We start from the raw sequence: 13691 nt of genomic DNA on the forward strand, positions 1-13691 counted from the left end.
ATTTTTATATCTGTGTCCCACCCCTGTTAAGCTTTGAACAACTCACGGGCTGTGTCTTACTCATTTTTTGACTTCCACAGCACAGCACAGTTCTTGTTTAACTGTAGTACTCCATGAATGACTTTGAAAGTAAAAAAGACAGGAAGAACAAAAGTTTGTAGACACCCATTTGACCAAAGAATGGTGACAAAGTGAGACATAGATAGTAACTCTCCTGAACAGATTTAGCTGGGTAGAGCTGGTAGACATAGGTTAGGCAACTTGGGCATCTTTATTGGAAACGGCAGGATTGCAGACTCCCAGAAGCCTCCAGGCGCATCCAAGTGCTGTTGAGGATGATGTGATGTTCCTGGATGGTACTTAATAGCAGGGCTTCTTTCTTCAACAAGTAGCATCCTGGAGCTGATTGAAGAAAAGTCAGAAATAGGAAATGCCCACATCTAGCTATTAGCTTCCCAGCTGTGGGCAAGAGCCCTGCTGCTGGAAAAGGAGAGGAGAACACAGAGGGGCAAAGTTTGGTAGAAAATCCACAAGAATGTCTTTAAACAGGCCAGGCCCACATGGAGGAAGTGAAATATGAGGAGAGTTTAGTGGTTTCTCTGAAACTGTAACCTAGAGATTACAGTAGTGTTGATGATGAGTTATGTCAAAATTACCCTTCAGACCACTTTCCCCTCCCATATTGCATTATTCTCTTAGATGAGCTCTGTGAGATGATAGTAAGTTGTTATCTACGGAGCGCTTACCAGGAATCAGCACCCAAAGGCATTATCTCGTTTAGTTCTGACAAATATGTAAGGTACCTGTGTTAATTCCTTCCCTCTTTCACAGATAAGGGAACCGAAACTCAGAGAAGTTAGGTCGCTTGTCAGATTTCTTAGATAACATGTGGCAGAGCCAGGGCTCAGGTCTCCCCTTTGTGCAGGATTGTACCACACCGCACTTACAGAGGAAGAGTTAGTGTTTTTGGCACACGTGGAAACTGAGGCAAAAATGAGCTTAAGTAACTTGCCTAAAAGTGGGGAAATGATGACAGTGTGTGCCCGGTACTGCTGGGTTCACACGAGTGTGCATTCATGCTTACTTTGACTATGAGCTCTTCAAGCATTTACAAGCGTCCTGTTAGATATTGGTCTTCAGCATTTCTCAGTCTGACACTATGACTTTCCTACAGGGGAGAAATCGGGTGGAGCAGCCAACCCAAGTAGTGCAGTCTGCTCTGCACGTTTCTCCCTAAAACTAATGAATTGTCATTCTGGGGTGTGTGTTGCTTGGTTTTCTTTTTCATAAAAAAAGCCATATAGCTTTATAACAGTGAAGCCAAAAATAAATCCAAGTCTCCTGATTCTTGAAAAGGAAGTTGTTTGGAGTGCTTTGGTGGAAATGTGAAGAGTTCTGTCTTTTAAATGTAAATTCTGTGAATTCTTAGGAATTAGTATGTCTGCTTATGGCCTTATGTAGGATTTTTTTTTTTAACAAGTAGGATTTAAAAAAAAAACTGCGGCTTCCTTAAAAGGTCCTGTGGTCCTCTCCTCACTCTGTCTTTTTTTCTAGGGCTACTCACATCACTAGATTTAAAGAATCTAAGTCTGTCCAAAATCAAACAAACTTAGCTTTTTGCTCATTAATGGTAGTTTTAAGAAAAAAAAAAAAAAAAAAAACCAGAAAGAAGAAACTGAACAAATTAAATTTCCTTACAGTCTGGCATGTAATTTCTATTAGGTTTCAAGATCATGAACATGTACTAATTTAGGAGGCCGCCTTACTATCCCCCAAAGACATTTCAAAATAGGTAGAACAGTCAGTCCTCAAATATGTTCTCATTTCCCTCTGTCATTAAAATGTAGATCTGTTTCAGGAGGCTCACAGAGCTCCATGGTTAAGAAATCCTCAATTTCATGTACCACCTATAATCAAAGCACATCTTTCTTTCTTCGTAAAAGAGATTTTTTTTTTCATTATGACCAAAACAAATTACCTTCATTACAGAAAATTACAGATTTTTAAAAGGAAGAAAATTTAAATCACCCATAATTCTGATTAATAGACATATTTCAGTCTTTCTTTTTATGCATATATTTTTAAATGAAATAAGTTTATACTTTAGTTACTATGTAACCTGTTTTTCTCATTTAGCAGGTTTTAATAGTTTTCTGTGTCATTTGATCTAGAGCTATAATATTTTTAGTGATTGCATAGTATTGCATAGTACAGAGTATTTACTGTTAAAATCGTAACAGTAGTTAACATTTACCATGGAATTAATACATGCCAGGTACTATGTTACGAGCATTGGCTGTGCTGTCTTTCAATAACTGTATAGATTATACACATTATCATCATCCCAATTTTATGGCTCAGAAAACTGAGGCTCAGAGAGTTTGGTCACTTGCCCAAGTCACTCACTTAGCAAGTTACACAGACAGTATTAGAACTCATGACTGGTGACTCCAGATTCCTTCATCCTAAGTACTATCATCTGTTGCCCTTGAAATGTATGTGATCATTTCACTTTTGATGGATTTTTAGGCTATTTCCAGTTTTTCACATTTATAAACATTATGACAGTGGAAAAGTTCGTGTGTGTGTATGTTTTCTGAGCCTTCGTAATTATTAACTTCAGATTAACTGCCGTAAAGGAAATTGCAGTGATCTAAAGCTATGTAAAATGCTAAGATTTTTTGATAGATATTTTTAAATTGCCTTTAAGAAAGGTTATACAGGAACTTCCCTGGTGGCGCAGCGGTTAAGAATCCGTCTGCCAATGCAGGGGACACGGGTTCGAGCCCTGGTCTGGGACGATCCCCCCTGCCGCGGAGCAACTAAGCCCGTGCACCGCAACTACTGTGCCTGCGCTCTAGAGCCCGTGAGCCACAACTACTGAGCCTGCGTGCCACAGCTACTGAAGCGTGTGTGCCTACAGCCCGTGCTCCGAAACAAAGAGAAGCCACTGCAATGAGAAGCCCCTGCACCGCGACGAAGAGTAGCCCCCCCCCCCTTTGCTGCAACCAGAGAAAGCCCACATGCAGCAAGGAAGACCTAATGCAGCCAAAAATAAAATAATAAAAATAAATAAATTTATTTTTAAAAAAAAGAAAGTTTATACAAATTCACCTTCCCATTGGCCCAGCAGTGAATGGGAAAAAAAATCTACACCTATATTATCTTCTTTTAATATTTATTTATTTTGTTATTTTGGCTGCTCCGGGTCTTAGTTGTGGCACGTGGGATCTTTGTTGCGGCATGCGAACTCTTAGTTGAGGCATGCATGTGGGGTCTAGTTCCCCTATCAGGGATCAAACCCGGGCCCCCTGCATTGGGAGCGTGCAGTCTTACCCACTGGACCACCAGGGAAGTCCCTATATCTATATATCTTCTCAGAGCCTTTTTTGCTCCACTTTCTATCCTGGGTCTTCTCGGTTTTCCTCCTGGAGTTAAGGGACGTGTATCCCTGAGCAAAGCGGTGAGGAGAGTTGTCCTTTCCTCCCCCTCTGCACCACCATCACCACCACTACATCATCTACTGCGGACAAGCTCATTCTGTACATAGATTTTGCTTGCCCCCCAGATCCCTCAGCGAATTTCAAGTTCATTTCAGGTGGTAACACTTCTTTTGGAAAGCAGCATGGTAAAGTGGAAAGAACATGGACTTTGGAGTTAGTCAGACCAATATCTCGATCTCAACCATTCGGACTTACCAGTTATGCTTCATTAGACCAGTCCCTTATTGTCCCCAAGCCTGTCTTATCATCTATAAAGCAGGAGTAAGAATACCTTCTTCGCTGCATAATCATAAGCAGTAGGTTCACAGGAAAATGCCAGTCATGGTGCTTGGTGCACAGTAGGTGCTCGATAGATGTTCCCTCCTCTTTTTTATTCCGCCCACAGTACTTGGTTCAGTGCTGTACATGGGGAAGGTGCCTAGAAACATAGCACACGCTTGTCCTATGAGTAAAAGTAGCCCCGACAGACATGAGAGTGTGCGTGTGTGCATGTGTGCATGCCTGGGGCCAGTGGCCCAGGAGCCTAAACTAGCACTAGACTCTGATGACCTGCAGTGTTCCCAGACGCCACATGTCTGAGTCCGTGCTCTGTACAGCTCTAGTCCCGTGGTCAAGAGGAGTACTTGGGAATTTGAATTCTCACTTAAGGAAAATCAGTTTCTTAGGAGACCCCTTTGTAAGTTTTACATAGCCGTGCAGAAACACAGGTTCCATAGTAAGTGAGTTCCACAGTGTGGAGCCCTGTCCTCTGATCAGTGGACGGTCGGAAATCTCCGCTCCTGTGGGTTCTCGCCAGGAAGCGTGAGCATCTGCCCGACCCTCCCTGTGAGGTGCGGCCACACACTCCTCCCCAGGTGGCAGAAACCACGGGCGCTGGCAACGCCCCGGGCCTCACAGCCTCTCCCTGAGGCCAAGTGCGGGGTCCCACAGGCTCTGGTATTGTCATCTTGATCCTTTCCTTGCTTGGTGTTTCTGTCACCCCTACATCTTAGTTACCACTTCTTTTGCAAACTGTTTTTCTTGTTTACATAGCACCAGCGGTATTCAACCCCACCCCACCTTCTAAACAAAAAATGCAGAAGGAAAAAGTTGAAGTACGGAGGGGTAGATTTTAAAGGTCAGATGCAAAGTTCCTCTGAAAAAGTTGCAGTCTTATTTCGACTGATGGCTTTTCAGGATGTTTGTTCTTACAGTGCAAGCTACTGTTTGTGTCCCTTTTTGAAAGAGAACTTTGCTTGATCACCGTGTATTTCATTAGCTTCTCCGTGAGAAACCAGGCTCCCCTTGAACTAGGGCCAGTTGAGTGCTTTTTTCTTTTTCTTTGTTTTCTTTGTTTTAAATCATTTTTTGACAAGTGTCTAGGAAGTGGCCTCGTATAGTGCTTGGGCTTTAGATGGGCCTGGGCTGCCTCCACTCTGCTGTTGACTAGCTGTGTGACTTTGGGCAGGTGACCTCTCCTCTTTGAGCTTTTTGAGTCTCCTCGTCAATAAGACCGCTGTGAGTAAGATCATGTCTGAATAGTAATGAGATGATGTACGCAAAGTGCCGGGCCAAGCGACCTGCACACGGTAGGCCCTGATGTAGGTATATTGGGTCACTCAAGTTACAGCCCAAACCCAAAGTCACTGGGATGGGCGACGGCAAAGCGTCCATCCTAGGCAGTGGCTGGACAGCATCACCGCTGACTGTATTTTGTTCATTTTTTAGAAAATAGTCCAAGCAATGTCAACTTTCATTGTTTTCCAGTACTTTAAATTCTTTTCTTACTTCATAAAGCTGACTTAAATTTAAACTTGCGAATCTACTTGACTTTTGCCAATACTTCCTTTAACTTGACCGGTGGAGTCCTAACTGGCTTAAGTATTAAGGCAAATCCAATCTTTTCACACCGATTCCCAACGTGGGCACGTATTGACGTGGCCAGTGGTGATCAAGAGGAGATAGCTCTCCAGCGGGAACTTGAACTCTCGCGCCGCACACTCCGTCTTGCCCCGGAGCTGCTTTGTAACCGATGACCGGACATGTCACCACCTCCCTCTGTGGTCGTCTTCTGTCCATGGAGAACCGTCGTGCGTAGATAACTGTTTACGAACTTTTTGAGCTGTTGAAACATAAACCGCTGCCGACTTGGAAAACAGTGGTCATTACTGTGGCCGAGCTTTGCATCGGGTGGAGGGGTGGTGCGTCCCACTCTCGACCCAGTTGACTGTGCCGTCCCGGGGCCTGCTGCTCCGGAGCCGCTGCCAAGCTGGGAGCAGAAGATGAAGCGTAGGTGCCAACAGCACCTGCCAATTCTGGCCTCAACCCTGTGCGCTCATTTAAAACCCCCTAGGATGTTCCTTGTTTGGATGGGTCACATCTCTAAAATCAGATGGGAAAAGAAGCCTCTTGAATAAAACAGAAGAAAAAGAGGAAAACATTACACATAGCCAAAGAATTAGAATATAAAGTCAGTTCATATTAGACTTTTCTACCATCTCTCCATTCTTCATTTTTATTTTTTTCCCAGTAAGAGAATTAGAGACCCTTTTCCTTCTGGAGCCTCACTATGAAAGCTTGCGTAAGACTTCATGTGCCTGGGCCTTGGTTTTCTTATCTGTAAAATGAAGACGGAGGTGCCTTCCTGCTTTGCCATGGTTCTGTGCTTGCACAGACTGAAAGCTTTCAAGATATAAATATCTGCTGACTTGAAGAAGCATTAGGGTAAAACACAGAGTCATTTGAGCTTCCCAGGAGCTGGGGGATCATCCATGTACAATATGATTCTTTTAAACAAGTTCTCTCAGGATTGAATTTTTCCTTTCCCCAAGAGCTCTGTAAAAATAGTATTTTCTTGCCAGAGACATTGAGGCCTCAGAACTACTGCCCTCGTTCTATGAACGTGTTGCATGGTTTGTGTCCGGCTTAGGGTCTTTTTTCCAGACAGCCCGGCTCCGTTCTGAGAGGCTGACTCAGCAGAGCCCCAGCGCGGCGCAGGCTGGGAGCCGGTGAGACGTCCCTGCTCCCGTGTGTATCCGAGGCGGAGGCAGTGTCACACCACTGCTTCTTTCTCCGTTTTACTGTACATGTTTTCAGGGCGTTTCCCCTAGTTCTCCTCAGGTTGTGAGAACTTAAGCCCAGCACGTCTCTCGTTTTTGTTCATGGCCTGGTCAGGGGCCACACAGGGCTTCTCAGTGATGCCCATCTCCCCCGCACCTGCCATCCACACAGTCCCTGCCCCGTTCCCCGTGGCACTGTCTTAACCTCTGACCTGCCCCTCGTGTTTGCCAGAGATCCTCTTTCCTTCCCCTTGATTGAAATCCCACATAACCCCAAAGGCTCTAGGAGTAAGGGTCTAATGTTTGATTATGGAAATTTTCAATTATATACAAAAGTAGAGAAAACAGAAAAGTAGAAGAAATAAGCTACCAAAAAGCAGAGAAAATAAGCTACGAGGATATAATGTGCAGCACAGGGGATATAGCCAATATTTTATAATAACTATAAATGGAGCATCACCTTTCAAAACTGTGAATCACTCAGAAACCAACACAACATTGTAAATCAACTACACGTCAACTTTTAGAAGTTGTGAATTGCTATATTGTACACCTGTAACTTACATAATATTGTACAGCAACTACACTTCAAAAAAAATAGAGAAAACAGTATAATGCACCTCATGTACCCACCGCCCAGCTTCACTAATCTTGTTTCATCTGCTCCTCCCAGCGCTAGATTATTTTGAAGCAAGTCTCACACGTCATGTCGTTTCTAGTGTCCTTTTTTAAAAATCTCGAATTCGGGACTTCCCCGGTGGTCCAGTGGTTAAGACTCAGCCTTCCAATGCAGGGGGTGCGGGTTCAATCCCTGGTCGAGGAACTAAGGTCCCACATGCTGCAGGGTACGGCAAAAAAAAAAAATCCCCAGCTCCTCCCCGTGTACCTGAGAGAAGGGCGCTCCAGGTTTCCTTTCGTGTGGCCCAGCCACCTCTCGGGTTTCCCAAGCTGCCAGCCTGGTCAGAAGTAGACGTCTCTCCCCTGTCCACCCACAGCCCCTTTCAGGTGGAGGAGCTCGTAGAAGAATACGATCCAGTTCCTCTGCCTGGTGAGGGTTCCTTTAGAAAGAAGATGGCACTTAGATGAGGAGGGAAGCCTGCTTCAAGCCTGAGAGGGACAGGGTAGGAAAAGGTACCTGATGCACACTTCACTGTCAGGGGAAAGGTGGACTTACTTGTTTCTATTCATGATTAGCTCCTATAGACAGGGAGAGACAAACCCCCCAAGACAAATCGGCCTCTGTGACAGCAAGTCACGGGCTCATTTCCACCACCCCTGCCCCTTCCTTACTAACAGGTAAGGCTGTCCTCCAGCACAGGATCTAAAGGCTTGTCCTGCCCTGTCTCCATTTTCAGATGCAGTGGCAGAATGTGGAGCATGTTGGTGACCAGAGCCCCTACGTCACCTCTGTCATTCTTCACATTAAACAGAACGTCCCCATCATCCGTGACAACCTGGCTTCCACGCGGAAATACTTCACGCAGTTCTGCATTAAATTTGCAAAGTAAGTCCCGGCACGTCCTCATCACAGGGTTGTTCTGAGTGCCATGCTGACCGCCAGCATGCACCCAACCCAGGTGTCCCCGCCGTCCAACTAATTTTTTTGTACCCCAGAGAAGCGTAATAATCAAACTAAATTTGCTGCTTAAAGTCATAAATAGCAGTAGCAGGCATACAGTCATCCACCTCAAGACAGACAGAAGTGAGTGGGGAGCTCCTGTTATTTGAATTATGTGGACATATGGCACCCCTGCCTCCCTCCAGGTTTGGATAATTAAAATTATTTTTCAACATTTCATGTATGTATTTTGTCTCTCCAACTAGATGATAAGCTTTTTAAGGGTAGGAACCATGAGTTGTTTCTTTTGAGCCTTGTCTTCCTCCTTCCTCATAGCACTTGTTACTGTGGCTGCTGGAATATAGCCACTTGTGGACATGCATGAGCCCAGGGAAGGTACTAGAAATCGGGAAGAGCAAGTCAGGGAGCCAGTCCATTGCCAAGTAGGTGGAGTGAACACTGCGCTGCGTGTCTTCCTGCCACGTCCTCCTGTGTGGCCATTTCTGGCTTGTTTTAAAGAGGGGAAATGGTTTGGTCCCTTGCCAGTCAGCATCTGGCTATAGCACGGTTTCTCTGGAGACCGAACACCGCGGAGGGTCAGTGCCTCCTCTGACCAAGTATCAAACAAGCATTTTGGCAGACTTCGCAGGCAAGGGCCTCAGGAAGATCGGCCCAGTCCCAGCTACTGAATTTAGGTTGTTCTCATCCAAGTCCCAAAGGGTGATTGAGGGCTCCAAGTTTCTGTCTTCCCCAGATCTCTCCCAATTTGTATTCAATTAAGGCTTTCCCTCACAAACGAATCCCTAAGGAGCAACAGTTACGGAGTGGTTTGTGGCGTAAGCTTCAGTTCCCAGTTTGTCAGGAAAGGCTCGAGTGGACTCTCGCGGGAGACATTAACATGTGCGGGGCGGCAGGTGGACCAGGAGCTGACATTCCCTCCACTCTCTGGGTGCTCCTTAGCGTGTGTTAAAAGCATTGCCGATAAGTCACACTGTGACACTCCCCGTAACCCCGGGTAGAAACAGCGTCTCTATAAAAACCGACCGTGGCCAAGAATCTGCAGTGCGATGCACAGGGGTCTGATGGCGCTCAAGTTAAAGTGAGTCAGGGGTCCACTTACTTACCTGGTCCCGGCATCCGCCTCACATTCTCTCAGGGCCCTTTGCTTTCATTACTAAGCCCATATTGGGTGAGCTGGGAAGAGGATGCCCACCTCTCACATCTGGAAAAGTTTAACCTGTGATCTAGAAAGTGGTTTTCTCATTTAATCCACGGTACCCTCTCATCATTATAAAATCCCAGCTGAAGACCAGAACCCTCAGATGGGGGGCTGTGAGAAAACCCTTCTCCAGCCAAGAGCGGTAACTGCCACCACTGCGACGGCCTGGAGGAGCCTCTGGCAGTTACCCATCACATTGCTGGAACTCTTCCCACAAAGACATGTCCCTGGTCCCTATATTTTCCCCACCCCACCCCCTATAGTCTAGCACACAGAGCCAGTTCACGGGCACGATCAAAGCCTACTCTAGTGTGAAGTAATATAGGTTATAAACTGTGTTTGTCATTGCCATTAGTCGTAATGCAATCTCACACTACTTGGCTCTGGTTTAGAGCCTGAAGGATCCCTTCCACAGAGGCCCTTGTTCTCACTCCCTCCTGATCAATCGGCAGGCATTCCCGTAGATCTGATATCTGGAGCTGACATTTCTTTCCTTTTAACTTCCCTTCTCATCTCACTAATGCTAAGCCTTAGATGTTTCCTTTTGCCTCCACTGGGTCTCTGAAGCAACCACAGTCTTTGCTGTTTAGACATCAGGATCACCCCGCTGATTGAAACAACTGTTTGAACCATGAGTGACTTCCCTCATCCACTCAGCTGATTCTCCTCCATTCAGTCATGGAGATGATAGATCTCTTACTAGTGGTTGGAGGGATAAAATCAGAAGTCTTAAAAACGTCCTGGTAAAGTGCTGGTACCATGCTGACATTTAAAAAGTGTTAGCTGTTACCATTATTATTTATTATTTATTCAACGTGCAGTCAGTTGAGCACCTGCTGTGTTCCAGAGGCAGAGTTAAGTGCTTTGGCTTGGTAGACGTGGTCCCTATCTTCATCTGCCTTACGGTCAAGTGGAGGGAAGTAGACGTGTAAGCAAATAAGTGTAACAGAGCAGGTTACATATGAGGCTAGAGGTCTGTGAACTCTGCAGAGTATGGTGGAGGTGACTGAGGAAAGGCTTCGTAGGAAAGCTGTCCTCGAGCAGAGTCCGGGAGACGTGTGTGCACTGACCTGCAAGGCCGTGGGGAGGGGCATTCCAGGCAGAGGGAGCAGTGGGAGCAAGTGCACAGAGGCAGCAAATAGCCTCTGCAGAGTCACAGGGTCTGCAAGTGGCCCAACCCGCTTGAAGCACAGGGTGCCAGGGCTTAGCAAGATGGGGCTGGGGAGAGAGACTCAAGACAGTGAAGGAAGGCCTGTCTGCAGCCATTGCAAGAATAGTAATCAGGGGAGCGTCTTGATCATATTTGCATCTGAAATATTGATAAATTTCTTTGACAGCTGATGGATTAGAAATGATAAGGCCAAAGGCTAGGAGACCAGTTAGGAAACAACTGCAAGAGCTCTAGTGAGAAAGAGAAGGGCAGCAGCAGGGGGATGGTCAGGAGGGGTGGGTGTGGGCATTCAGGGAAGAGCTGGGAACTGATTGGATATTGGGGTTGAGGGCAAGGGTATGGTTTCTGACTTGGATGACTGGGCAGAGGAGATCCAGTCCCCTGAGCCTGGTTTTGGGGTGGGGCTGAGTCTTGGATATGCTGGGGTCGGGGTACTGGTGCCATGCCAGTGGGATGTCCAGTAGGCCACTGGGTATCAGAGTGGGCACCAGCATTCCGGAGAAGGTGTGGAGAGAGCAAAGAGCATGGCGAGCACAAGCCTGAGAGCAGCGTTTGAAGAGTGAGGAGAGGGAGAGGCTGGCCAGGCTTTACCTCGACCCCCAGGTCCTTTATTGCCATGGTCCTCCCTTCGTCGTGGGCCCTGTGTTCTCCTGGTCCGTTCACTCTGAATCTGGCCTGATTATAGGCATTTCTGGTTCCCACATCTTCTGTTCTGCACCAGTACAACTCAGCCTTCCCTACACAGGCCTCTGCAGTTTTTTTTCTAAAAAGCCCTCCTGACCTATTAAAATCATATTCTCCCTTTCCCCACACGAGCATCATCCATCTGCCTGGCCCAGGTTGCCCTTCAGTCCCCAGTAAAGTTTTTGGAGATCATGTATTTTGTTCCCTGATCTGACAGTTACCCCCTTAGCATTTATTTCCTGTTTTTTTGCATTTAAGATCGCATAACTACCTCACGTATATTCGACTATCATTATCTATTAGGATGTTTTCAGCTACTAGTCATAGAAGCCCTGACTCAGACTGACTTAAACAGAGGTGAATTTTTTTATTTCATATAACCAAAGTCCAGAGATAGGACAGATCCAAAGCTGATTGCCTCAGTGGTTCAGCAATGTCATTAAGGACCCAGGTTCTTTACTTACCCTGCTCTCCTTGGGCCTGGCTTCATCCTTAGAACGGTGGTAAAATGGCAGCTCTAGATGTTAAATCCAAATACACGAATACCCTAAAGAAGAAGAGAGACTTGCCCCAGCAGTGCAATGAAGTCCTTCCCTCCGGCGGGCTTCGATCACAAGCCACATCAGCACCAACAGCAGTCACCAAGGGACCCCATGCTCCGCCTGTCTGAGGCTGATTAGAACTCACCCCTGTAGTTCAGGAGGGATCAGCTTTTCCCCAGCATCCCAAGGCCAGATTTACCTAAATAAAACCAGGGCTACAGTTAGCAAGAAAAACAATGGATGCTTGTAGACCACAGTAGTGTCTACTTTAATTCTCAGTTTTCTTATAGGAGGAAGTGGGGCCTTAAAAAAAGAAAAAAAAAAGGTTTCTGCAGTTCTTTACCAAAGAGAATATAAGCCGAATTTGTCACTTCTTTTTTATCCACAGCTCCTTCATTCCCAAGTTCATCACCCACCTCTTCAAGTGCAAGCCAATTAGCATGGTGGGAGCAGAACAGGTAAGACAAAACTGGGATAGGACTGTTCCTTATGGCTTTTGTCGTAGATCAAACTGCATAACTTCCTAGTACAGAGCTACCGTGGAGAAGTAAAATCACTGATTTCCCTGTTTGAGGACAGAATGATGACCTGGCAGCTTAAATTATTCATCCATTTATTTAAAACATTTTCATTGAGCACCTCCTAAGGTGTTTGTCCTTAGACAAGTTGCTTAACCTTCCAGGGCTTTAGTTTCTTCGTCTATAAAATGGGGATACTCCCAGCAGTGCCTCACAGGGTAGTTGTGAGGATTAAACAGGATAATGCACTGAAATGCTTGACCCAACGTCAGGCATATGAGAAGCCCTCAACAAATGCCAGCTGTTACTACTGATAGTTTGTTTCCACTGTCAGTGCCCATCTCCCCACATAGAAACATCTAGTCGATGCTTGCTGTAGGCTGTCTGGCTGATCAGCTTAGCAGAGTCAGAAATACTGTCTCAGCAAACTTCCTGGGAGGTTGCGTGGATTCAGACACTGACCGACTGTGTCTGAGTGTAGAATGTCAGTGTTTGGAAATTCTTACCTCTTGCATGTCATAAACACAGAATGAATTCTGTCCTCAGGAAACAGCAGAATAATGCCCCAGCACGCCCAGTTTCATTACCACATGTTTATCGGGAATCCACTCTGTTCACCTCACTTTTGTGTGTGGTAGGAGAGGACGCGGAGTGATTGCTCTCTGTGTGTCTGAGAGAAGCTTTAGATTCTCAGTTACTAGGTTTCTGTCTCTAGACTTGATGAAGCCACTGGAACACAAAGTTGACTCATTGGGAGCATGTTTCCATGAGTTTGCAGCTCTGCCCAGGCCTTACAAGCTCATTTAGTGTCCAGTAGCATGATATTTTCATATTGTCACATGAACCCAATGTCTTATCTATTTTCCTCAGATTTTCTTTTCTTTAAAAGAATGTTAAAATAATCGGCTCAGACTTCAAAGCCCACACCTTCAGAAATATATCAATTTGGCCAGTATTTACTTCTGCTTTGAGATGTGGATGAGAAAACCATCTGTGAAACTGGTGTTTTACTTTCTCAGACCCCAGACAAATAGGAGTGGGTGACAGGAGAGCATAGATCTCAACAGGCCCAGCCTGGGGGAGGCCGTGGGTGAGAACTAAAGGCAACGTGGCCCTTGGAGGATTCCCACATGAAGTTCAGGTTTAGCTTGGGTCCGTGCTTGCCCTGAGTATCCGGCATTAGAAACCCAAGCAGTCATGGAGCTGGAGGCGTGATCACTCAGGCAGCAAAACCATAGGAACCAAGAAGTTAACAAAGAAAAGTTCACAGATTAAAACAGATTCTGCCGCAAGTCTTGCAGCAACTGTAATCCAAACTTTAACAAAAGCTGTGAGAGTCAAAGCAAAGATTGAGGCCTAATCTCAGATGCCTCTGCTTTGCCACAGAAGTACTAGATCCTAAATTTAGACTACACTTTAATACTTGTGCCAAAAATAGGAAAGGAGACATTTTCCTGC

The 13691-nt window shown here is 45.7% G+C and overlaps 1 protein-coding gene across 2 annotated transcripts in view; it reads left to right on the forward strand.

Moving 5' to 3' along the window:
• The window catches only part of VPS53 (VPS53 subunit of GARP complex), a 125469-nt gene that overhangs the window by 95193 nt on the left and 16585 nt on the right, over positions 1-13691 (forward strand). For both annotated transcript variants that reach the window (XM_082370608.1, XM_082370609.1), the window contains 2 exons: positions 7897-8045; positions 12104-12173. In XM_082370608.1, the coding sequence (XP_082226734.1) occupies positions 7897-8045; positions 12104-12173 (219 nt within the window). The remainder of the gene's footprint in view (positions 1-7896; positions 8046-12103; positions 12174-13691) is intronic.

Source organism: Balaenoptera borealis (assembly GCF_965194805.1).
Source record: "Balaenoptera borealis genome assembly, chromosome: 20".
Lineage (NCBI taxonomy): Eukaryota > Metazoa > Chordata > Mammalia > Artiodactyla > Balaenopteridae > Balaenoptera > Balaenoptera borealis.